General features: G+C 41.1%; 1 protein-coding gene across 2 annotated transcripts in view; it reads left to right on the forward strand.

The window, feature by feature from the left end:
* Positions 1–15,259, forward strand: part of wgn (wengen) — a 99,737-nt gene extending 84,478 nt beyond the window's left edge. For both annotated transcript variants that reach the window (XM_068348231.1, XM_068348232.1), the window contains exon 4: positions 7,471–15,259. In XM_068348231.1, the coding sequence (XP_068204332.1) occupies positions 7,471–7,805 (335 nt within the window). In that variant the 3' untranslated portion in view covers positions 7,806–15,259. The remainder of the gene's footprint in view (positions 1–7,470) is intronic.
* The last annotated feature ends 9,882 nt before the right edge of the window (positions 15,260–25,141 follow it).

The following is a 25,141-nucleotide window of genomic DNA, read 5'->3' on the forward strand; positions in this document are numbered from 1 at the left end:
GAGTTGTGGGGAATGAAAGTGACGGAGAGACAGAAATTGAATGTGTTTGAGATGAAGTGTCTGAAGAGTATGGCTGGTGTATCTCGAGTAGATAGGGTTAGGAACGAAGTGGTGAGAGTGAGAATGGGTGTAAGAAATGAGTTAGCAGCTAGAGTGGATATGAATGTGTTGAGGTGGTTTGGCCATGTTGAGAGAATGGAAAATGGCTGTCTGCTAAAGAAGGTGATGAATGCAAGAGTTGAGGGGAGAAGTACAAGAGGAAGGCCATGGTTTGGGTGGATGGTTGGAGTGAAGAAAGCTCTGGGTGATAGGAGGATAGATGTGAGAGAGGCAAGAGAGCATGCTAGAAATAGGAATGAATGGCGAGCGATTGTGACGCAGTTCCGGTAGGCCCTGCTGCTGCCTCCGATGCCTTAGATGACCGCGGAGGTAGGAGCAGTAGGGGATTCAGTGTTATGAAGCTTCATCTGTGGTGGATAACAGGGGAGGGTGGGGTGTGGCACCCTAGCAGTACCAGCCGAACTCGGTTGAGTCCCTTGTCAGGCTGTGAGGAACGTAGAGAGGAGAGGTCCCCTTTTTTGTTTCTTTTTTTTGATGTCGGCTACCCCCCAAAATTGGGGGAAGTGCCTTGGTATATATATGTATGTATATCTTATTAAACATGAGAATGGGATAATGGTATACAGTAAGACAATGTTGATAGAATATGACTTAGAGGATTGCCGAATCATGATGCATCATAATAAATCTATGGAAACTTCATTTTTAAACATCTGACTTAGCCGGTGGATATATATATAGCTTATGTCTCTGACGTCACGGCAGAAATTCAAAACTCGCGGCAATCGCAGATTGGGTAGCTAGGTGTACTACTAGCGCCACCACTCGCCAGGTAACTGGAATCATTCCAGGAGTCCTCAAATCTTCTCTGACGCCATTGCTGGCAACATCATTGGAACATTCGCTCGTTATAACCTTCGATTTTTGCAGTATCTTTGGTGAAGTACTTTTTTTTGGTTAATTGGCTTTCGCTTGATTGGATTTACTTACGGATTCTTTGAATTATTTTGACCTTTGCTTGTTGATCTCTCTGGAATTTTCCAAAATGGCTAACCCTTCCCCAGTTTATAGAAAGTGTGTGAAAGGCTGTAAAACCCGCCTTCCTAAGGCCTCTATCGATCCCCACTCTATTTGTACTAAATGTAGAGGTCAAAATTGTCTAGGGGATCGATGTGATGAATGTGTGTTGTTATCTAAAAGTGAGTGGCTGGATTTCGTTGGTACACTTGTAAGTTAGAGATATAGAGTCAGACGAAGTTCTTCTCGATCTAGAGAATATCCCTCTCCCCGTGTCCCTGAACCTATTCCTTCCCCTGTAGTGGTAGTTTATAAACCTCCTACTGTTACCGCTGAGCCTTCACTTAAGGATATGATGAGTGCTATTCAAGCCCTTGGTGTTAGGGTCGAGTCGCTTGCTATGGACAGGAACCAACTTATTTCCGATGTGAATATGCTTAAAAGTGCCAGTGTTAGTGCCAAAAGTGCGGGGAATGTGTTCAGTGCTGTGGAGGGTGCGTCTGCTCATAACTGTCGTTCACCTAGCCTAAGACATCTTCAAAGCTCCCCAACCCCTGGGAGAAGGAATGTCGATCGGCGAAAGGGAACAAGAGGCGTAACCGCACGAGAAGACGTCCCCTCAAGCGTTTCTGTTGACGTTTCACGAAACGCTCGCCTTCACCATGGGAAAGTTGAGGTTAAGTTTACCTCATCTTCAGATGACGCTTTTGTCAGTAAAGAATATAATCGCGACTGGCATCAAGTTTCCAGACCTCTCAAGAGGAAAATGGTTTCAATAGATCAGAGTCATTTATCGCCTCAAATGCCTGGCTGTAGTCATTGGAGCAGTCCAGAGCGATTGCCTTCTTCTGAAGAAAGTTCTCCTGCCAAACGTTCTCTTAGAATGTCTGGTTCGGACAAGCTTCCAGCGATTGCTATGCAAGTTCCTGGATCTGTTGTATCGTCGTCTGGACGTTCCAGGCGTGACGTGAGCGGGGAAGAAGGCGAAGTGATCACTGACGTTTCGGGCCGAACTTTACTACAAGTTGACCCTAAGTTGAGCCTGTTACAGGACACGCAGCTTAAGCTGTCTTCAATTATGCAGTCATATTGACGAGTTCCCGAGCGTCATGAAGCTTCACAACCTGAGCGTCGTAACTCGGTTAAGCTTGAGCTTAAACGTCAAGCTTCCAGGCGTGAAGCTGAACTTCAAGCGGGCGTGTTAACTGATAATGACGTTCACCATGCATTCAAACGTGACACCGAACGTCAAGTTAAACGTGACGTCGAGCGTCAATCATATCAAGTTAGACGTGACGTCGAACTTCATGTTGATCATGACATCAAACGGCAAGTTGATGCTGGATGTCAAGCTGGCGCACACAGCGCTCAACGTCTAGTTCGCGCACAGGCGCGCAAAGACGTCTTTATTCCAGCTGAAGTCTTGTCGAAAGAAGATGTTGATGATCCCCTTTCCGCAGCTGAGCCTTTAGAAGACTTATCAGAGGAAGAAGAGCCTAAGACTGCACAGCATTCTTTAGACCTTAAGAAAATACTGAAAGTTTTTACGGAGGAATTTCCTATTCACTTTGTTCCTGTTGCTCCACGCTCCCCCCCCCCCTTCAGAGTTCACCTTGGGGACAGCAACTCAAGCTCCTATTTTTACAAAGATGGTTCTTTCAAGATCATCTAAGAGAGCTTTAAGATTGCTGGGAGACTGGATGCAGTCCAAGAAAAATCTAGACAAGTCGACTTTTTCTTTCCCTCCAGCTAGACTAGCTTCCAGGTCAAGTGTGTGGTACGAGACAGGAGAAGTTCTCGGCTTGGGAGTACCTGCCTCTGCCCAGGGGACTTCTCAAGCCTAGTAGACTCTTCTCGTCGATTAGCCATGAGATGTACCAAAATTTTCTGGACGACTTCAGAACTCGATCATCTTCTCAAGGGCGTCTTCAGAGCCTTCGAGGTTTTCAACTTCCTCGACTGGACTCTGGGAGCCTTGGGGAAGAAAGTTTCTTCTTTTAAGAACAATGATAGTTTTATTCAGATTATGTCTTGCATGGACAAAGCTGTTAGGGATGGCTCTAACGAATTAGCAGCCCTTTTTACGGCTGGAGTTCTCAAGAAAAGAGCTCAGGTGTGTTCTTTCCTTTCCATGGGGTCACCCCTGGTCAGAGGTCTGAATTACTGTTTGCGCCGCTCTCTCATTCTCTGTTCCCACAAGAACTTGTGATAGAGGTTGCTGCATCTTTAGCCCAGAAGGCCACCCATGACTTGGTCTCCAAGACAGCTTGAAAAGTTCTTCCAGCTTCCTTTTCTAGCAACAAACCAAAAGTGGATACTCCTTTTTCTAGATTTATTCCTCCCTTTCGAGGTAGACCCGTCAGTAGGGGTAACTCCTGATCCGATGGGAAAAGAGGAAAAAGGAGGGGGATCAAGATCGGGTCGAAGCAGAGTCTGACTGCTTTTGACTTCAGACAGCAGTAGGGGCCAGACTGAACAACTTCTGGCAGGCTTGGGAGAGAAGGGGAGTGGACCCTTGGTCCGTCCTTTTGCTGAAGGAGGGATACGAGATTCCTTTCGTAAAGAAACCCCCTTTAGTTCAAGATCCAATAGATCTCTCTCCCAGACACCGAGAGGACTCAGAGAGACAGGCTTTGCTTCTACAAGTGTCTCTCTTGTTGGAAAAAGGGGCAGTAGAGAGGGTACAGGACTTGCAGTCTCCAGGTTTTTACAACTGCCTCTTCCTGGTTTCAAAGAACTCGGGGGGGGGGGGGGGGGGTGGAGACCAGTCCTAGATGTAAGCTCTATCAACGCTTTCATTCAGAAAACAAAGTTTTCGATGGAGACTTCCAGAACTGTGCTAGCGGCAGTAAGGAAAGGCAACTGGATGGTTTCTTTAGACCTCCAGGACGCCTATTTTCATATCCCTATACATCCGAACTTCAAACGTTACCCGAGGTTCGTTTTCGGAAGGAAGTCATCCAGTTTCGGGCCTTGTGTTTCGGCCTCAGCACCGCTCCTCTTATTTTTACAAAGCTTATGCTAAATATGGCAAGCTTCCTACATTCAACAGGTATCAGAGCCTCCCTGTATCTGGACAACTGGTTACTCAGGGCGTCTTCCTTCAGTCGCTGTCTGGAGGATCTCAGAATGACATTGACATTAGCAAAGGAACTGGGTCTTCTTGTCAACACAGAGAAGTCCCAACTGATCCCATCCCAGAAGATTCTTTATTTGAGGATGGAGATTCAGTCTAGTTTTCGGGCTTTTCTATCACCCACAAGGATAGAACAAGCCCTCCTAAAGATTCGTCTTTTTCTAGAAAAAAGAAATTGTTCTGTGAGACAGTGGATGAGTCTGCTGGGAACACACTTCTCACTGGAGCAGTTTGTCTCCCTAGGAAGACTAAATCTCCGCCCTCTTCAATTTCACCTCACTTACTATTGGGACAAGGAGAAGGACCTAGAGACAGAAAGTATTCCACTTCCAGAGTCTGTCAAGAGTTGCCTACAGTGGTGGAACGACACAACCAAACTTAAGGAGGGCCTCTCGCTAGAGCAAAGGAGCCCAGACCTTGTGTTGTGTTCCGACGCTTCGGACTCATGGTGGGGAGCAACACTGGGCAAACTGGAGTGCTCGGGTCTGTGGACAAAAGGCCAAGAGAACCTCCACATCAACCAGAAGGAGCTATTAGCAGGCCTGTTAGCCCTTCAAGGTTTCGAAAGGTTGATTCTGAACAAAGTAGTGCAAGTAAATGCAGACAACACCTCAGCGTTGGCCTACATTTCCAAACAAGGCGGGACCCACTCAAAGTCCCTTTACGAGACTGCAAGGGAGCTTCTAGTTTGGGCGAAGGAAAGAAACATCACCTTACTCACAAGGTTCATCCAAGGAGAGAGGAACGTGATGGCAGACAGCCTCAGTTGAAGAAACTAAGTCATTCCCACGGAATGGACACTTCATCAGGAGGTTTGCAAGAAACTTTGGCAGATTTGGGGTCGTCCGTCCATAGGCCTATTTGCAACCTCGAGAACAAGAGGCTTCAAACGTACTGCTCTCCACTACCAGATCTAGATGCAGTCCACATCGACGCTTTCCTGCTGGACTGGTCTCACCTGGATTTGTATGCGTTCCCCCCCTTCAAAGTCCTGTACAAAGTCTTACGAGGGAACTAGATTGACTCTAATTGCTCCCCTCTGCCCATCAAGAGAATGGTTCACCAAGGTACTTCAATGGATGGTGGACATGCCAAGAAGCCTACCAATGCGGAGAGATCTCAGACAACCGCACTTGAAAAGGTTCCATCAAAACCTCCAAGCTCTACGTCTACTGTAATTGCCTTCAGTCTATCGAAAAACTCACAAGAGCTAGAGGCTTTTCGAAGGAGGCAGCTAGAGCTATCACTAGAGCAAGGAGGACCTCTACCAGTCCAAATGGGAGGTTTCTCAAGATTGGTGCAAAGTCAACTCAGTTTCCTCATCCAGTACCCCTCTGACCCAAATCGCTGACTTCCTTTTACACCTTAGGAGAAAACGCAAGTTTTCCTCCTCTACCATTAAAGGTTATAGGAGCATGCTAGTGGCCATTTTCAGGCACAGGAACTTGGACCTCTCTAACAACAAAGACCTTCAAGACCTTCTCAAATCCTTTGAGACCTCTAAGGAGCATCAACTAGAATCACCAGCTTGGAATCTGGATGTTGTCCTGAAGTTTCTTATGAGTGATAAGTTTGAGCCCTTACACTTAGCCTCTTTTAAAGATCTCACCTTAAAGACACTTTTCTTAGTAAGTCTGGCAACAGCTAAAAGAGTCAGTGAGGTTCATGCTTTTAGCAAAAATATTGGCTTCAGTAATAGTAAGGATATATGCTCCTTACAGCTTGGTTTCCTGGCCAAGAATGAACGTCCTTCTCATCCATGGCCAAAGTCTTTTGAGATTCCAAACCTTTCAGATGTGGTTGGTGAAGAAATGAAGAAGGTCTTGTGCCCTGTAAGAGCACTTAAATTTTATCTAGACAAAACTATAAAATTGTGAGGCAAGTCTGAAGCTCTATGGTGTTCGGTCAAGAAACCCTCCTTACCAATGTCAAAGAACGCCTTATATTTTATCAGGCTCTTGATTAGAGAGGCTCACACTCACTGTGGTGAGGCAGACCTCAAACTGCTGAAAGTGAAGACACACGAAGTCAGAGCTGTGGCAACTTCTGTGGCTTTCAAGCAAAATCGATCCTTACAGAGCATTATGGATACAGCCTATTGGAGGAGTAAATCTGTGTTCGCCTCACATTATTTGAAACGTGTCCAGACTCTTTACGAGGACTGCTACACTTTGGGACCATTCGTAGCAGCGAGTGCAGTAGTTGGTGAAAGCTCTACCATTACATTCCCCTAATCCTAATACCTTTTTTCTTCTCTTGAAACTATTGTATTTTTGGTTGTTTGTGGAGACTGGTCGACAGTCTTCCGCAATCATTGATTTTAGCAGGTGGTCAAACTTGTTTCTTGAGAGCGCCCAGAACAAGGGTATTGGTTGAGGTCCTGTCATAGTGAGGTATTTACACCGTTTTTGACAGCTCTTAGAGGCCTTTCAGCCCCCTGAGTGGATCGCTGGATCTCATAAAGACAGCGGACTAATGAGGCAGAGAATCATAAAAGTCAGCTTCCTTATCAGGTACGAACCATTAAATTTGTTTTTATAAAACTCTTGAGTAATATTCCAATAATGTTTTAGCTGGTCTCTAACCCTCCACCAAAGGTGTCAATTAGCTATATATATATCCACCGGCTAAGTCAGATGTTTAAAAATAATATTTGCATTATAAAATAAATTTTTGAACATACCAGGTGGATATATATAATTAAACTCCCTCCCCTCTAGAAACCTATGGGCATGGAAGATCTGAGGACTCCTGGAATGGTTCTAGTTACCTGGCGAGTGGTGGCGCTAGTAGTATACGTAGCTACCGAATCTGTGATTGCCGCGAGTTTTGAATTTCTGCCGTGACGTCAGAGATGTAAGCTATATATATATCCACCGGGTAAGTATGTTCAAAAATTTATTTTATAATGAAAATATAATTTTTCGTGATTTACGATGCGCATCAGTCCCTATATTGGTCGTAAGTCGACGTCTACCAGTAATATATGGATAATCCGGCACCCTCCGGTCCCAAAGTTGCCGGATTAGTGATGACCTATCCGTACTTAAAATTACCTCAGTGGTCGATCTTCCTGTGGGAAGGGATATTAAATAAAAAGATATGGATTTTACATTTGTAATTTTTAAGTCTAAAAGCTTGCACTTTTTTTATATTAACAAAATGACTCGCAGCTAAGTATTGAAATAATAAACTGCATTATTAGAAATATGTTTTTGTTATGTAATACTTGAGTAATAATATTTCCACTATTACAGAACAACGAAGAGTCATGGGCCCTTCTACATCAGTAGATACAAATCTTTATATAGAAAGTTGGCAGCAGGCAGATAGCCACCCACCCACCCATCGAACATTATCTGTTAGCTCTGTTTTAGCATCACATACATCCCCCCCTTCAGAATCTGTTTCTGCTTGCCCGAGTCCTGTGCCTCTTCGAACATACCGCTTGAGTCCTTCCTCAGCTTCAGCCAGTCCAGTGGTTGCAGTCAGAAGCCTTGGATCTCGTATGGCTTTACGAGGATTGTGGCCAATGCCTGTGGATGCACCGTCACGTGGGAGTAGAGAAGTAGTATTAAACAGTCGTACCTAATTTATTTAAAAAGAAAAATTTATCTTGTAAGAGTTTTTGCCGATGCTCATTATTTTCTCTCCTCTTTGCATGCTTTAAAATATTCACTGTAACATTAATGAACTGTTAGTTATTTCCATGAATTTAATGACCGAAAAAATATTTTAAATACCATTTAACAAGTTCTTATTTCTTTTTAATTTGAAATATTTAGTTTTATGGTGATTTTAAATGCAGTAATTTGTTGGTAAAATTGATATTTTTCGTTAAAAAGTAGGCATAGAAGCACAGGTGCAGTAGTATGGTTGAACTTATTCTGGAATATCATGAGGTTTTGCTTGTACAGTATAAAGAGCAGGTTTTGATAATGAAATCTTGTTTATATTAAGATTTTAATCAGTTCTGACCACTAAAATCTGAATATTTTCCAGCTTTGCAGTTATTAAACTGAGAGCCGAGGCAGTCACAAAGATTTTTTAAGCACTGTATATTTCAAATTCTATCCATACTGTTCTACTGTATTTATCATATGCTGCACTGCATCTTTCCATTATTTCACATGAAAAGCACGACTCACAATCTCTCGTTGGAATTTTGGAAATTCATATTACTGTATTGTATTTTTGGTTAGGAGAACATCAGTATTTCATGTTTCAAATAGTTTTTTTAATAAAAGAAATTTGGTTTTATTGCCAAAAAATACTTTGAGCAATCTCATCCGGTCCTGTGTGCAACCATTTTCTGACCTGGGTTCGTATGTAGTTTTTCTTCGAAACTTCCAGAAAAAGACATTTCTTTTAGAATCCCATGTATAGTAATCCTACCATTTTCCATGATTTCTTGAGGATTAGATTATCAGTTTTTTTATACCCGATATATTGGTCATAAAAAACTTTTGCTACATGTATGGTCTTATTTCTTTGCTTCTTTATATATTTACAATTTTTATTTTATGATTATGCATAAAGATGCATTAAGTGTCAGAGACAATAACTAAGTAAGCCAAGAGTGTAAAATTTGCCAAGAAAAAATGTACAGATGAGAGTATATTACGCTAGCCCCATCTTGTTCTAGTGTGCGCATCAGGTACATGAAGCCTATATTATTTACTTGTTCCGGCTCTATACAAACCATATGCTCTTCACATAGGATTATTATTTCTGCAATAGCTGAAACTAGCCATTAAAGCCTTTGCCAAGGTTAACTACCCTCTTCTAGTTAGCATAGGGTGATAGACCAGCCACCCCTCTCACACCATCACTTATAAACAACCATCACTTTTCATTTTGGCTTGGTGGAGTACAAAGGTTGTCTTACTCCCATATTTATACCAAATAAAAATTTCCCCAATATAACTGGTTCAAAAAAGCTAAACAAATTCCTTTCTTATCTTTTTCTTTTTACAGGTGTAACTGCCCGTGGGGATCGTAATCATACAGGTTTGTCCTTGTAATGAAGGGCGCCGTTGAGGCACTTTCATGTCGGTAGAGGAGACAGATCCTCACAGTCTCCGCCCTGCGTGTAGGAGTCTCATGCCAGGTGTGTTGGGAGTGATCTCCCTCCCAGTTGACACGGTTTAACAGGCGACGGAAGAAGAATGCTTGCTAAGAGGTATTCTTCCCCTTCGGGGTCATGCCCCAAAAGGGAAAAAACTTCGCCATCAAACTCAGACGGCTCGCTCTTGCCATGTTGACTCTGCTTGGTCGGCTTCCCCTAGGGATCTGTCAAGAATGAGTGGTGCTCATGTGACTCTGGGACAATCCTACATGCTTGGGGTCTCCATTTCTTCCCCTAGCAAAGCAGTGCTGGCCACCGCCATAGGAAAGTTGCTACAAGGAAGGTTACAGGAAGTCTTGCAGTTGGGTGTACTTTGGGAGCAGACATCCTTCCCAACGGTTGATTCCCATCTTCCCTCTCGTGACTGTAGGTCGAGGACCGAAAAAGTCACGCACCGGACCGTCTTTATCTCAGCACATGCTTGCCCCAACGTTTGCTCTGCTTTGGCAGGCGGGTGTGGGCCGTAGCTGGCAAGTATTCCTCAGAGTGAGTTGTTGTGGATCCCTCCAGGTTGAACCCTGGAAGTAGCTTTGGTCACATCCCAAGGACAATTCATAACGTTGGTCTTCTAGCTGGGTTTGCTCAGACAGAAAGTAAACGGAATGAGCTGTCCGAAGGTCCACTTCAGGCGTTGCAACCTTTCCTTCCGAGGGAAAGTCATCCTTCACCAGATGTTGGGCAGCCTTCCTTTACGAGGGAGAGCTTCCCTTCGCGTCTTCTCGTCCATGAGGAGATTTGACGACGGGCTGAAGGGGTCCATCGTCCTTCCCGCTATAGGAGAGATGGCCTTCTCCTGAATGGTCTCCGACTGGGAATTCCACCAAAGGGCACTGGATTCATTCATGCCCTGCTGCATTTCATTGGAGCACAGCTTTTCAGAGCTGGATGACGATGATGGAAGGGGATTGCTTGCAATTCCTCCCCCTCGCTGTCGTGTCTGTAGGACACAACATAGCATTTTTTGCTATGTACAGGCCAAACTCTCCGGTGCTTGTGCCTTCAGTTTCTACCTCTCACGAGGTAGATCCTTCTTTGTTGCCTGCACGCAAGTGCTCAGCAGCTGCCTGCTCTTGCTTTTCATTGCAGGAAAGGAAAACGGCTTGTCTTTCCCCTTAGGAGGATAAGGTGAGCAGGAGAGTTCTCTCCATGACGCGTTAGCTCAGAATTAAGCTAACAGTAATGTAGCGAATGAGTCGCCTAGAGAGTTGGGCGGGCGACCTTGTCTGCGTGATGAAGATGTGCTCTTTACATCTACTACGAGTAGTGCTCACTTGGGCGAGTCTTTGTTGCACGCACAAGTGCACCTTATCAGCTCTCGCCTCACCAATGCTTGCCGGGCATTTGCTAGACAGTTTCCTCTTCGTGCCGTGCCCAAGCCTCTTTATCCTCAAGTGTCAGCAAGGTTGAAGTATCTAAATATCAAGGCACCCACCAGCCAGGACCCTGTGAGGGAGAGGCTGGGTGTGATTCCCATCGTGCCACAGAGGAGAAAAAGGAATCGGATAACAAACACTTCTTCGCCGGGGGATACCTTGCATCAATGAAAGAGCAGAGAATCTAGATCTCCTAGTGAGATCTCATTCATAGACAACTTTAGGCTTCGCCTATAGAGTTTGACTGGCCTGAGCCTCCTGCCATAGTGGCAGAGGTTCCTCTTGCTCCCTCTCGAGGATTTTAACATCTGTCCGAGAGAAAGGAAGGACACAAGACCATCTCCAAGAATTGCTTCTCTATGAGTGATTGTCAACTTCGAGGGAAACCTCATTCATTTTTAATGTTAGTCTCCGTATGACTGGAGCACAGCAGTCTTCCTCCAAGAACCCATTCTTCTGTAAAAAGGAAATCTGGTGACGACCTGGACCCCTTGACCCTCCCCAGGCTGCTATTGGTGCTAGCTTGGAGGAGGAGGAACCCTTTGATGATGTCTCGGAACCCTTTGATGATGTCTCGGAACATTTTGATGATGTCTCGGAACATTTTGATGGAGCAATGCCGGCGTCCACCGGCCCAAAGATCTCTCCCCTAGAGCAGAAAGATGCAGACCACCTCTTTCTGAAAGTTCTTTCCTGCATAAGGAAGGTCAATTCTCTAGGAGAGCCAGATAAAGTCCCAGCGGAGAGCAAAGACCTCTTCTTCGATATGCTAAAATCCACCAAAACTAGGGTAAATTTGCCTTAATCAAGGGGGGTGAAGGTGGTAAAGAAGAGGGCTTGAACCCAGGTGGCGGGAGCATCTCGGTCCCTCTTGTTACAGTTGACTCCTCTCGGTTACTTCCTCCTGTATATACAGCAGGGGAAGTATTACAAGATCGTAGAGGATGATCTCTATTGTTGGATCTGGCAATTTTGGCTTGCAAAGTGCTCTCTATAATCAGTTTCAGGACTGGACTTCTGGTTAGGGACAGTAGGCTACCTCTTGAAGAATGAGGACCTCTACTCTTCAGAGGAGGGAGGCTTTGTTGGCATTCCTCCTTTTGGGAGCTAGAACCCTCGAGTTCCTAACAGACAACATCGTGAACCCGTGGGTCAACTGGGTTTTGAGGTGACGCGTTGCGGTAGTCTCAAAATTCCAGGGTTAGGTACCTAAGATAAAGGCAAATAGCCCTTACGACCTAAGGGCTTGAAGAGGGGCAGGAGAGGTAAACAAGGACAATCCCTCTGAGGGCATTCCCCTGACCAGTCCATTGTTAGGGGGTGCCTGAAGAGGAGATGGATAGGTGGATGCTCTACTGGGCCGAACTTTGGTCGGTCTCCGTTCTCAGAGTGGGATGCATCGTCCCGTTTACTTTCTCTCTCCCTCTGACCCTCCATATGCTAGGGGATCCGTGAAGGAACAGGCCCTTTAGGCCAAAGCCCAAAGAATGTTAGGGAAGAACGCTCTTCAAAAGGTCTCGGAATGGTCCCCAGGCTTCTAGTCTTTTATTTCTTGTAGAAAAGGCATCTGGAGGCTGGAGAAAGGTCATTGATCTCTCAGCCTTGAATGCGTTCGTACAACAAACTCCGTTCAAGATGGAGACGGCTCAGATGGTCAGTCAGGCTCTCAAACCATAGGACTTCATGATATCGTTAGACTTTAAAGATGTTTACTTCCAGATCCCCGTTCATCCATCCTCAATGAAGTACCTAAAATTCAAACTAGGAGAGAAGATATACCAGTTCAAGAAGTTGTCTTGGCCTGTCTAGTACCTCAGGTATTCACTCGGATCTTCACCCTGGTGTCCACCTGGGCCCACAAGAATGATATTCGTCTCCTTACTTATCTAGATAATTGGCTGGTTCTGGCAAACTTGAGGGAGGCCCTTCTCCTCCATCGAGACAGGCTTCTCACTTTTTGGCATGTTCTGGGGATCATGGTAAATATGAAAAGTCTCACCTTCCCATCTGCAACCTTCTCAAGAGATAGTATATCTAGGGATGAAAATAGGGACCAGACTAGGCAAAGTTTTCCCATCCGACAAACAAGTAAGGAGACTGAGAGGGATAGCTCAGACCTTGTGAGACAAGTTGCCTGCAGATCAGTGGCAAAGGCTGCTGGGACACACTTTCTGTATAGAAGTTGCTTCTCAACGGCCGTCTACGGATGGGGTCTCTACAGTAGCAGCTGAAAACATTTTAGTCTCAGCATCTAGACACACCAAACATCGTAGTGCCGGTAGGTCGAGCAGAAGAGAGACCCGAGTTGGTGGGTGTCGGACACCACCGGCTCGGGATTTAACCTTCTTTCTCCTCCCCTGGATTTGTTGCTCTTCACAGATGCATATCAAAAGAAGGGTGGAGGCTCACCTATTGCCCCTCACATCATCCAGGCTATGGTCCGAATGTGAGCAATAGTGCCACATAAACCTGGAATTGCCCTCAAGCACTTCCATCGGCTCCTTTCAAAGCACACCGTAGTGCTTATGAGCAACAACACTACAGTGGTGTTACGCAAACAAATAAGGAGGTACTTTTTCCACAGCACCTCTGTCAGCTGACTGTAAAAATCCTCATGTATAGAAAACAACACGGTAGCCTTTTCAGCCTGATTCATCACGGGCAAGAAAAACATGGTGGATAATCTACAAGAGGACTTGGATAGTAGGCTCTGAATGGTCTTTGAAACAACAGATAACCAACAAAGTTTTGACCTTGTGGGGTTCGCTGATAATCAACCTGTTAGTGACGTCTCTAAACAGGAAGCTTCTGGTGTACTGCTCTCCAGTACTGGATCTCAGGCAGTCTGGCAAGGCACCTTCCAACATCCGTAGGACGGGATAGACGTTTACGCATTTCCCCTATTTTGCCTAGTAAGGGGACCTCTGAACAAGGTCACTGCATCGCAAGATCTCTCAATGAGCCTATTGGCTCCGCTTTTGGTAACATGTAGAATGGTTTCCGGACCTACTACAACTGCTTACAGAGGCACCGAAGGAGCTCCCTTCACTTCCTGATCTACTCGGACAACCACACATGGAGATCTTTCATCAAGCTATTTCATTGCTTTATTTTCACTCTGGAAGTTATCCAGCAACTACTCAAAAAGAAAGGCTTTTCGAGTCCAGTTGCAAAAAGAATGGCAAGATAACTCCATGGTATATTAGGCAAAGTGGTCCGTCTTTTCTGGTTGTTGCCACTGCACCAACAATAGCAGTCATGTTGTAACTCATGGAGGAAAACTTTATTCAGTGTCGGTGGGGAAAGGCTATCGCTCAGCCTTGAGACTTTTTTCAGGGTGAATGGGGTTAACATTTCCTCCTCGATGGAATTGTCACTCGTCATTCGGAATTTCAAGTGCACATGCCTTCAGTCGAAAGTCAAACCACCACCTTGAAACGTAGTGAAAGTTCTATGCTCACTGAAAGGAGCTCCATATGAACCTCTTCCTCAACTATCAGTTCAAGACTTGACCCTGAAGACAGTATTTCCTGTAGCTGTAGCCTCTGCTAAGAGAATCAGCAAGCTACATGTTCTGTCCTACGACATCGTCCATTCAAGAGGATGGGGCTAAGTGACACTTGGTTTCGTCCCTGAGTTTGTAGCCAAGACTCAAAATCTGGCTTAGCAAATCCTAGATTCAGGCTCTTCCAGATTGAGTTTCTCCATTCTGTAACATATGACCCAGATCAGCTGTTACTCTGTCTTATAAGGGAGCTGAGGAAGTACTTAAAAAGAACCTCTTGAGCCCGCCTGCAGATCACCAGGCTCTTTGTGAGCACAGGGAAAACCGAGAGGAAGATTACTAAGAACTTTATATTTTCCTTGATCAGACAGGTAATCAAATCGAGAGAGCCATTCAAACAGGTTCGTCACCATCCAGTCATCATCTCTGTGACGCAGGTGTTACAAGCAACCTTGTGGAAACGACAAACAACATTCACCACCTACTACCTGCAAGACATAATCCAAGGAACCTAGACATGTTTATCTTAGGTCCTGTGGTGGCTGCACAAAATGTGGTCAATAACACTTCAGCTTGTATTACAAGTTGCAGTTGGTTGAGGACACTTGTTACCCCCGAGTTAGTCTAGGATGATTGTGCAAGTGACTGGACCCATCCTATTCCACCCTCCCCTCTCTAGGGACTCAGCATCCGAGGAACTCCGCAGCTGACCACCTCTGACTGCAGATGGGTACCATGACCTTTGTGTGACTTGATATATGTGTGGGCAATGTTTAGGTCAAGTGAGGAGCTTAGTTCTAATTTTATGCTTACTTGGTTAAGTCATATTGCTAAATTCTAAGCTAGCCCCTATTGATTGCCCAGACTGTCATACTATAAGGTTAACAAGGTGTCAGGGTGTCCTCTGAACATTTTGTGCATAGCACAGAGTGTCACCCCGGAACAGTCTCCGTCCAGTCGGTTTTGGGAATCCCACCTGCCATAGACTGAGTCTCCTTCACAAATGACAAATTTAGAATAATTTGTCTTTTTCCTAACTACAAACCTGAACCTCTACACACACTGGTCCCACCATCACCTTCCTACCTTCCTCTGGATGTCCTGCCGCAGTTGCAAAATGACAGTTGTTTACTAGTGCTGTTGTGAGCAGAGTGGCAGGTCTACACTCACTACCCCCCCCCCCTGTAGCTGGTTTCAGCTATTGCAAGAAATAATACTCCTATGTAAAGAGCTCCAGGTTTGTATAGTTAGGATTAATACAAATTATTCCAAGGAATAATTTGTCATATTTGATGGAAGAGGCTCTTCACTAGTTAGTAAGTAACCATAAAATATGATGAATATGTCCTTATCCCAGTGGTAAAAGCCCATACTTAAATATGCTGAAGTTTATTCAATATCTATCAAAAAAGTCTGATGCTCGTTTTCTCAAAACTTCAAATTTTCAGAGATAATGGGATATACTTTTTTAACAGTGACTGATTTTGGTTATACATGCACGAAAAATAAAAAAATTTATTGGCTAGATTGTTGAAAATAACTTTTTGCTTTTGATAATCGAAAAACTTGAAGAAAATAGTCACAATTGAAAGTGTCTTCTACAGTATACATTGATAAAATATTACAGTACATATAAAAAATTTAGATATCAAAATGTCCTTTTTCAGGCTTTTTTTGTATATGAAATTATATTTCAAATGCTTTATAAATGAAAGAAATCAGCTGAGAAACAAAAATGTAGAGAGAGTTTGAGGTAACCACAAAGCAACGTGTTTTTAATGGGGCTGAGTAATGCTCCTTAAAGCCAACTAGTTTCACATTGAAATTTTATAAATTTCTTTTTGTATTATTTATGGTCAAATGGAATACTATACATCATTCTAATTGTACCATAACTGTATTGGCTGGTCAAAGTTGAAGGATAAAATATGTACAAATTTAGAAGAAAATGGTCGTATCTGTGTGAGTACTTTTATTTTTTGTTTAGGCTAGTGGTCTCCTGTCATCCTCATAACTAGTTCTCTTATTTCATTTTGTCTTGGGATGAAGGAAAACATTTTCCCCACAGATTTTCTAGGTATATTAATCTCCAACCTATGCTTTTGTTCCACTATTTATGTTTCCTTCTGGTATCCATGAGCTCATGATTTATGAAACAAAATTTTTGCAAAAATATTAGTTTATTGCTACCTGATAAAATTTGCTAATTGTTTAAATCTTTTTCCATTTGTTATCCCCTCAATGCCAACAGATGCTTTTTCAATTAAAGGTTGGACTTGCAGTTGCATCCTCTAGCCTCAGATGTTCAAAGGAGTCTTAAAGTTACACATAGGGAAGTAATAATGTAATTTATTAATCTTTCACTCATAGCATCACAATGGTGCTTGAGTGTTCGAGGTTGAGCCGAAGTGTAAGAAGTGGATTTTAATCCTTTGAGATTCTGTTGATGTCAAATGACAGTTGTATTCTCAAGCTTGGGGTTTCTGGTTACATCAACTGTAAGAACTCCCATTTTTAATATATAGTTCTGTGATAGATTACACGTACTGTATTCAGATTTTTATCGAGAAAATAAGGGATTTTGACTTAGGAAAAATCTATTTTTGGGTGAGATTGAATATAAATAAGATGAAAAAAGTGGTTGAGATGCTAGAAATTAGGATATTGGTTGTAACTCTTTGTCTTTATTCTGGTACAAAAAAAAATTATTTCAAGGAAACTACCTGAGATTCATGTGCTATTTATTCTAAGAATGAAAAATTACATACTACAATAGAAAAGAATAAGATAACTTTTCAAAAAGACCCTTGTTTCTGCTGAAAAGTGATGCTGTTGAAATTAGAAAGGATAAAGAGCATCCTCTCCACCTTACTATCATATTGATTCTTCATTCTTTCTAAAGTACATAGTAGCATTGGCTATAAGGATTTTTCTTTAGTCTGTGGTTTGTATTGGTGATTTTGGTAGTTTAGTGCTCGCTTGCTTACTCTTAGGAATATTATTGGTATTCAGTGCAAATGTCTCCTGCTCCTTACTCATGCAGTGTTTTAAGTGTAATTTGGTATCAGTGACCTTCTGACCAATTACGTTTAGTTGAGACTACCTATACAGCTAAAAATACATACATACATACATACTGTATACCAAGGCACTTCCCCTAATTTTGGGGGGTAGCCGACATCAAACAAATGAAACCAAAAAGGGGACCTCTCCTCTCTACGTTCCTCCCAGCCTGACAAGGGACTCAACCGAGTTCGGCTGGTACTGCTAGGGTGCCACAGCCCACCCTACCCCGTTATCCACCACAGATGAAGCTTCATAACGCTGATTCCCTTACTGCTGCTACCTCCGCGGTCATCTAAGGCACCGGAGGAAGCAGCAGGGCCTACCGGAACTGCGTCACAATCGCTCGCCATTCATTCTTATTTCTAGCACGCTCTCTTGCCTCTCTCACATCTATCTTCCTATCACCCAGAGCTTTCTTCACTCCATCCATCCACCCAAACCTTGGCCTTCCTCTTGTACTTCTCCCATCAACTCTTGCATTCATCACCTTCTTTAGCAGAGAGCATGGCCAAACCACTTCAACACATTCATATCCACTCTAGCTGCTAACTCATTTCTTACACACTTTCTCACCCTCACCACTTCGTTCCTAACCCTATCTACTCGAGATACACCAGCCATACTCCTTAGACACTTCATCTCAAACTTTCAATTTCTGTCTCTCCATCACTTTCATTCCCCACAACTCCAATCAATACATCACAGTTGGTACAATCACTTTCTCATATAGAACTCTCTTTACATTCATGCCCAACACTCTATTTTTTACTACTCCCTTAACTGCCCCTAACACTTTTCACCCTTCATTCACTCTCTGACGTACATCTGCTTCCACTCCACCATTTGCAGCAACAACAGACCCCAAGTACTTAAACTGATCCACCTCCTCAAGTAACTCTCCATTCAACATGACATTCAACCTTGCACCACCTTCCCTTCGCGTACATCTCATAACCTTACTCTTACCCACATTAACTCTCAACTTCCTTCTCTCATACACCCTTCCAAATTCTGTCACTAATCAGCCAAGCTTCTCTTCTACATCTGCAACCAGTACAGTATCATCTGCAAACAACAACTGATTTACCTGCCATTCATGGTCATTCTCATCTACCAGTTTTAATCCTTGTCCAAGCACTAGAGCATTCACCTCTCTCACCATTTATTCAACATACAATTTAGACAACCACAGCGACATCACACATCCCTGTCTCAGCCCCACTCTCACCGGAAACCAGTCACACTTTATTTCCTATCCTAACACATGCTTTACTACCTTTGTAGAAACTTTTCACTGCTTGCAACAACCTTCCACCAACTCCATATAACCTCATCACATTCCACATTGCTTCCTTATCAACTCTATCATATGCCTAACTGTAAAAATCTGATTCATAAACCCCTACCTCTTCTAAAACCACCCTGTACTTCTAAGATTGCATTCTCTGTTTTATCCTTAATCCTATTAATCAGTACTCTACCATACACTTTTCCAACTATACTCAACAAACTAATACCTCTTGAATTACAACACTCATGCACATCTCCCTTGCCCTTATATAGTGGTACAATACATGCACAAACCCAATCTACTGGTACCATTGACAACACAAAACACATATTAAACAATCTCACCAACCATTCAAGTACAGTCACACCCCCTTCCTCCAACATCTCAGCTCTTACACTATCCATATCAGATGCTTTTCCTACTCTCGTTATCTAGTGCTCTCCTCACTTCCTCCATCGTAATCTCTCATTCTCATCTGCTATCACCGGCACCTCAACACCTGCAACAGCAATTATATCTGCCACCCTATTCTCAACATTCAGTAAACTTTCAAAATATTCCACCCACTTTTTCCTTGCCTCCTCTCCTTTTAACAACCTTCCATTTCCATCTTTCACTGTCTCTTCAATTCTTGAGCCAGCCTTCCTTACTCTCTACACATTTTTCCAAAACTTCTTCTTATTCTCTTCATATGAATGACCCAATCCCTGACCCCACCTCAGGTCAGCTAAAAATGTGAATGCTAAATGTGAGAGAAAAGAAAAAAATTCTTAGTTTGGGATAATTTTCTTTTTCCAGGGCTTCTCCTTCCCCCCTACACTTAGAGCTAGAGCATCCCTTTAAGACAAGTTATTTATTTGGGGATTATCATTATTATTATTACTTGCTAAGCTACAACCTTATTTGGAAAAGCAGGATGCTACCAACATGGAAAATACCCCAGTTAGGAAAGGAAACCAGGAAAAATTAAATATTTTAGGAAGAGTAACAGCATTAGAATAAATCTTATGTAAAGTATAAAAACTTTAAAAAACAAGAGGAAGAGAAATAGGAGAGAATAGTGTGCCTAAGTGTACCCTCAAGCAAGAGAACTCTAACCAAAGAGAGTGGAAGACCATGGTACAGAGGCTATGCCACTACCCAAGTCTACAGAGAACAATGATTTTATTTTGGAGTGTCGTTCTCCTTGAAGTGTGTAGAAGTGTTTGGTCTAGATGATTTAAAAAGGGAAAATTGAAAAATTTATAGACTTCAGTTAAATATACACAACCTCTTTCAATTTGTAAACATAGTATCAGAGAGATTTCAAGTACTCTGTATAAGCTTGTTTCTACTTTAGCAGCTTAGTTAGTGTCGGTCTACTGTACAGAGTATGTGCCTATTTCTGCTATTGTTCTCTCTGGAGATAAGATCCTGCTAGTTCCCTATGTTGATCATGTACGTGTTTTGGTCAAATCAGTAAGAAACGTCATAAGGAAGGGAAAGATTGTATGTGGAACAGACGTTTGTGGAAATACACAATAAAAATGTGCAAATAGCAGATAATAAAAGAAAGTAGAGAAGAGGAATGAATTGGGAAAATCTTTTAGGCTTTTGTGTCGCCATTCTCTTTTCTTAAAACATGACTTTAAAGTAACCTACTCTACTGAGTGGCAATGTCATGGCACACTTTGAAGATTTTGCAGGGTGCTTTTAGTTTGGTGGCTATGGTTGAGTGATTTAGCTGGTTATATTCTTTATAATAGTATAAAAATTCCAATAGTGTATTGTAAAATAAGCAGTTAAAAAGATTTTACTGTACTTAATTTTCTTTTGAGATTTTCAAATCTTAATTCATAGGTATAAGGAAGAGCTTAGATAAGATCTTAAATATATTTAGAGATAACGGGTAAGCTATTAGAATGTACGATAAATTGGTTGGTATTTAATTGAAATTGAAGATTTTCTTTTTAACACTGGTTTTATTAGATGATTGGCCTAATCTATTTAGCTTGAGTACAACTGTCACTTCTGGGGAAATTAATATGCAGCACATTAATCTCAGGTTGTTTAATTGAAAAGACCATTCTTTTCAAACTAAGGTTAATAACTGTATTTAAATCTTTACCTGGGATTCATGAAGTTTCAAACCACCTCACCCCTCGGGAGGTACAATTATTTTTCTTTATTACTTTCTTAAACTTTAGAAAGAATGGAAAATTAAAAATGGAGGCATACTGACAGCTTTTCTGGTGGGAACCAAGTCTTGCATGCAACATGACATACTTTGTTTTTCTTATTGCCATTGAACTTCTTGGAATAAATAGTGCATAAATCCCAGATAAGTATTGAAGTAATTTTAGTTTTAAAAAAAAATATTTTTCATTGTATTTACAGTGTGTAAGCATGAAAATATTGCCTAGCTTATGATTTTTCTACAGTGAAAACTAGTAGGCCTTGTGAATTAATGAGATGATGATGGAAAGAGTTTGATAATTATATGCTCTACTTGGTCATGTGCATGACCAAAGGTGAATCAGAAACCGAAGGTCATGCATGTACCCATATGTATGACCAAGGAAACAGCCATTTGTTATGTAGTTATGTGTTTTAAAAGCCAACAATCATTAAAGATAGTTTAAATGTTAATGATCTTGAAGGTGAACGGGAAACTAAGAATCATTTTAGAGTTTAGGCCATTTTCCCCTTTCCAACCATCTGCTGAAAGCTGGGCTAATTTCCAGCTTAAGGCTTACTTTTAGGCACACTGCACTCCATACATGCTTCTGTTGCGAGGCCCATACCTGTCAGACCACTGCATTTCTACAACTGTGACTCTAGCAGCATGCTAATTTTATTTCCACACGTGGTCAGTCCTCTGTTAAAGGTATCATCACTTTCTGTTGCCATTCATATTTCAGTTCCCTATCAGCAGTCAGCCACCTTCATTAACATGGCTCCCATTGAGTACACCTGCACCTGACAAAGGATTGTCATTGCAGATTTTTTTGCATTAGATTTAGTGCTTTTCAAGATTTTCTGCCGCATAGTGTTGCTGTGTTAGTGAGGCCACATTTTTTAATGCTTTTGTAATATATCCAGCTCATCTGTCAGTACTCAGGAATAGTAATACAAATTATGCAGGGAATTTTCATTTTGTGTTGATATTTTACAGGATAAATTATAGGTTTTCATTGTTATTTACCTTATGTCGCAGACTGTTCTTGCATAATGCATGAACAATGTTGCTTGACGTGAATAATATTGGTCTATTTTTATCGCTCTTGTAGCTCGTGCATGAATATCTAAAAAATACTGTATATCTTTGATCATAAGTTACCATCAGTGGTTTAATTCTTGAAATGGTTGAAAGATAATGCAGTTTTTGTTGTTAAAAGTTGCAATGAGCTAGACGTTTTTTTGGAATGAGTTTGGTATAAGTTCGTAAATTTTAGCAACAAGCTTTCTGTCAGACATTTGATGAGAGCAGTTGAGTGATATTTAAGGATGACCGGAACATGCCCGCCAACTATAAGCAATTGCTTCCAACTCTTAGATTTTGTATATGCTTTATAAATTTTCTTTACTTAAATTTTGTCTATGCTTTGTAAACTTTTGTTTGAACCACTCCTTTAGCAGGCTTTATCCAACCTGGCCCGCAATTTTGCTGTTTTTCTTGAAGGGGTGTGCAGGCTGTTTGATAACTTTGGCAGTCATCCATATTTATTCATTGTTGGTACAGCTTAAATAATTAGTCTGAATTTTTGAGTCTACCCAGTCAGACTTCACAAGTAGGGGATCCATGATTTTATTGACTCAAGAGCTTCTTCATTGAAAAGGAAGTCTATCATCACAACATATCTTTGAATGTGCAGGCATGTGGTTTCAGAGATCCTCCAATGAACATACTTAAAGAGTGTAAAGAGGCTTTTGTACTGACACAAGTCAGGGCCATTTACAAACTTGGTGATGGATCTCAATCAATTGCTTGGTACAAGTATAGTATCTTTTATGTAGATTCCTTGATTCATTCCTTTCATTTGACAATGTCTCCCAATTTTCTCTCGGCAGGATGTGTTTGATGTTTCATGCAGGGTAAATCAGAAATTCGTAACAGGATTTATATGATTTAGACAGCTATGCTCTTTGTGATCATATCTATCAAAGGAAGAAGATTTTTATGATTAAAAACAGTATTTTCAATCACCATTAATCCTTTAAAGACACCCAGCAGCTTGTACCTCTCCTTAAATATCCTTGAAAAAAGTAGATATATTTTGTCCTTATGGTTCATTCAGGTCATTATTGTACATGCAATGTTGCCTCGAATGCTTATTATACTAATTATTGAAAGTTTAGAGGTTACCATTATTATTATTAGGAGATTTTTTATGAGACTAAGTGGTTACATATACTGTAGTAATGTAAATATTTTGAGTTACATATACCGTAGTAACGCAGGTTTTACCTTGATTTTTTTTTTTTCATTCATCAGGTAAATATTAGAGAAAGGTAAAGATAAAGAAACTGAAAACATAGGCAAGACACCAGAGAGAATAAAGGAAAAGTAAAAGGCAGAAACTAATGCTATCTACTGGTGACCATCATAGAGAGCAAACTTAGCCTAAGATGTTATTGAAAACGCTTCCATGATTATCCCATATTCCATGTATGTAAGCAATCGTGTTTGGAAATTTGTGGAAAGAAATTTGCTTGGAAATTGTCTTTACTGGAAACATTATGTACATACAGTATATGATTTTCTTGAAATACAGACAAAACAAAACCTTGTGTTATTTGTTTTTGTTATCAATGAGTGCTAGCAAATTTGCACCTTGTTATGTGGTATTTAGATAACTAATCTGGTCTACTGTTTTAATTTAGAAAACAAATAGCATTAGTAAAACTAATTTTTATGAGATCTTCACTTAAGTAATGATTATTTCAGTTTATGAATGCTAAATGATTTACGTGCCCCCAAAAAAGCCAGTAGTGTCCAAACATAGAAACTTGATTTATCAAGCACTGTCACACTGTAGCAGATTTGAAACTGTGCATAGATTCTGATGGTTTTAGGGTAGTCAAATCTTGTTATATAGTTAAAAGCTGTATGGTTAGAAACAATTGCAAAATTGCTCTGATTCTCTGAAAAGTATGCTTATAACTTTTGTCTTTTTCAGTGATCATAAAAAAGGAAATAAGTAAGATCATTGTTTACGTACATATCAATTTTCTGACAGTGCTTTTACTATTGCCATTATGCCCAGCCAAGTGTAGTACTGTATTAGTTATAAACTATTTACAACAAAGTAATAGTTCAAGGACAACTTCATATTTCACCTACCGATTATGATCACATGAATACTCATTAATAGTTAATATCTGTTTACCTGTATACAGTAGTAGCACTGCTTAGTGGTTCATATTTTTTTTTTTTTTTTTTTTTTTTTTTTTTTACTGAGCATTTCTTTAATCTTAATCAATTGAGTCTTTGTTTCATGCCAGAGAAGAAAAGACCCCCCCCCCCCCACCTTTTTTACCATTGATGACAGTTGTTGGGACATAGTTTTTCTGGTTAAAAGTTGTGTCTCGGAAGCTCAAAAAAGTGGATCTAAATTATATAAAATCCTCGAAGGTTAAAGTCCCCTTGATATTAGATTAAAGAGCTGCTACATCTCTTATTTTTTTGCTAAAATCTTTCTCTGGAAAGAGTTTTAGTGCCAGCTCGGTGGAATACCAAGTTGGTATTTGCTAAAGATCATCTTGAAGAATCTAGGTTTGCTTAGAAATTGCTGGGCTCTTGACCCTGTTGTGGCTCCACAGGATGTGGTCTAATAACTTTTTGAGTTTGGGTTAATTTATTCTCTTTTTGTGAAAAATTCTAGTTTTTGTAACTTGATGTATTATTTAAATGATTAAAAGTATCATTGAGAACTATTAAAGTCCTATATAGTATTTAGAATTGCTTTAGAAAACAATCTGGCATCCCATACTTATAAACTATTTCGAGATGATTTGTTGCAATTAATTTAGGAAAAAAGAAATTTCAATTATTTTATACTATTTCAGTTTATAAATTACTTTATTTTCTTATTTATATATGCACCCAATGTTCATAAGTGTACTGTATTCCCACTGTCTTATGGTGTCAAGAGGATAGGGAATAGTTTCAATTTCAAGACTGAAATAACAGAGCATTTGGAACGCCCTTTTTTTTCCTTATTGCCATTAACCGTTAGTATGTTTAATTACATTTCTAGTAGCATGTGTCTATTGAAAGGAAAGAAAAGGGGGAAATATTGATAAACTGTTCTAGAGAAGCAAATAGGAACATCAGGCGAGTAATAAATTTTATTATAAAATTTCTTTTTTTTTTTTTTTTTTTTTTTTTTTTTTTTTTAGCAATTTTGTCACCTGCCAATTCCCTTTTAAAGAACAAGTAAGTGGTAATTGCCAAATTTTTTGCCACTTTATTTTTTTTCTTTTGTACACCGAATGATTTGGAAAATCGCCTTGGCCTGAAAAAGGAAGTACAAGGCAAATCTTACAAATTGTGGCTATCCTCAAAGACAATGAAATTGATGCC

This window comes from Palaemon carinicauda, chromosome 24, assembly GCF_036898095.1.
Source record: "Palaemon carinicauda isolate YSFRI2023 chromosome 24, ASM3689809v2, whole genome shotgun sequence".
In the NCBI taxonomy this organism is placed as follows: domain Eukaryota; kingdom Metazoa; phylum Arthropoda; class Malacostraca; order Decapoda; family Palaemonidae; genus Palaemon; species Palaemon carinicauda.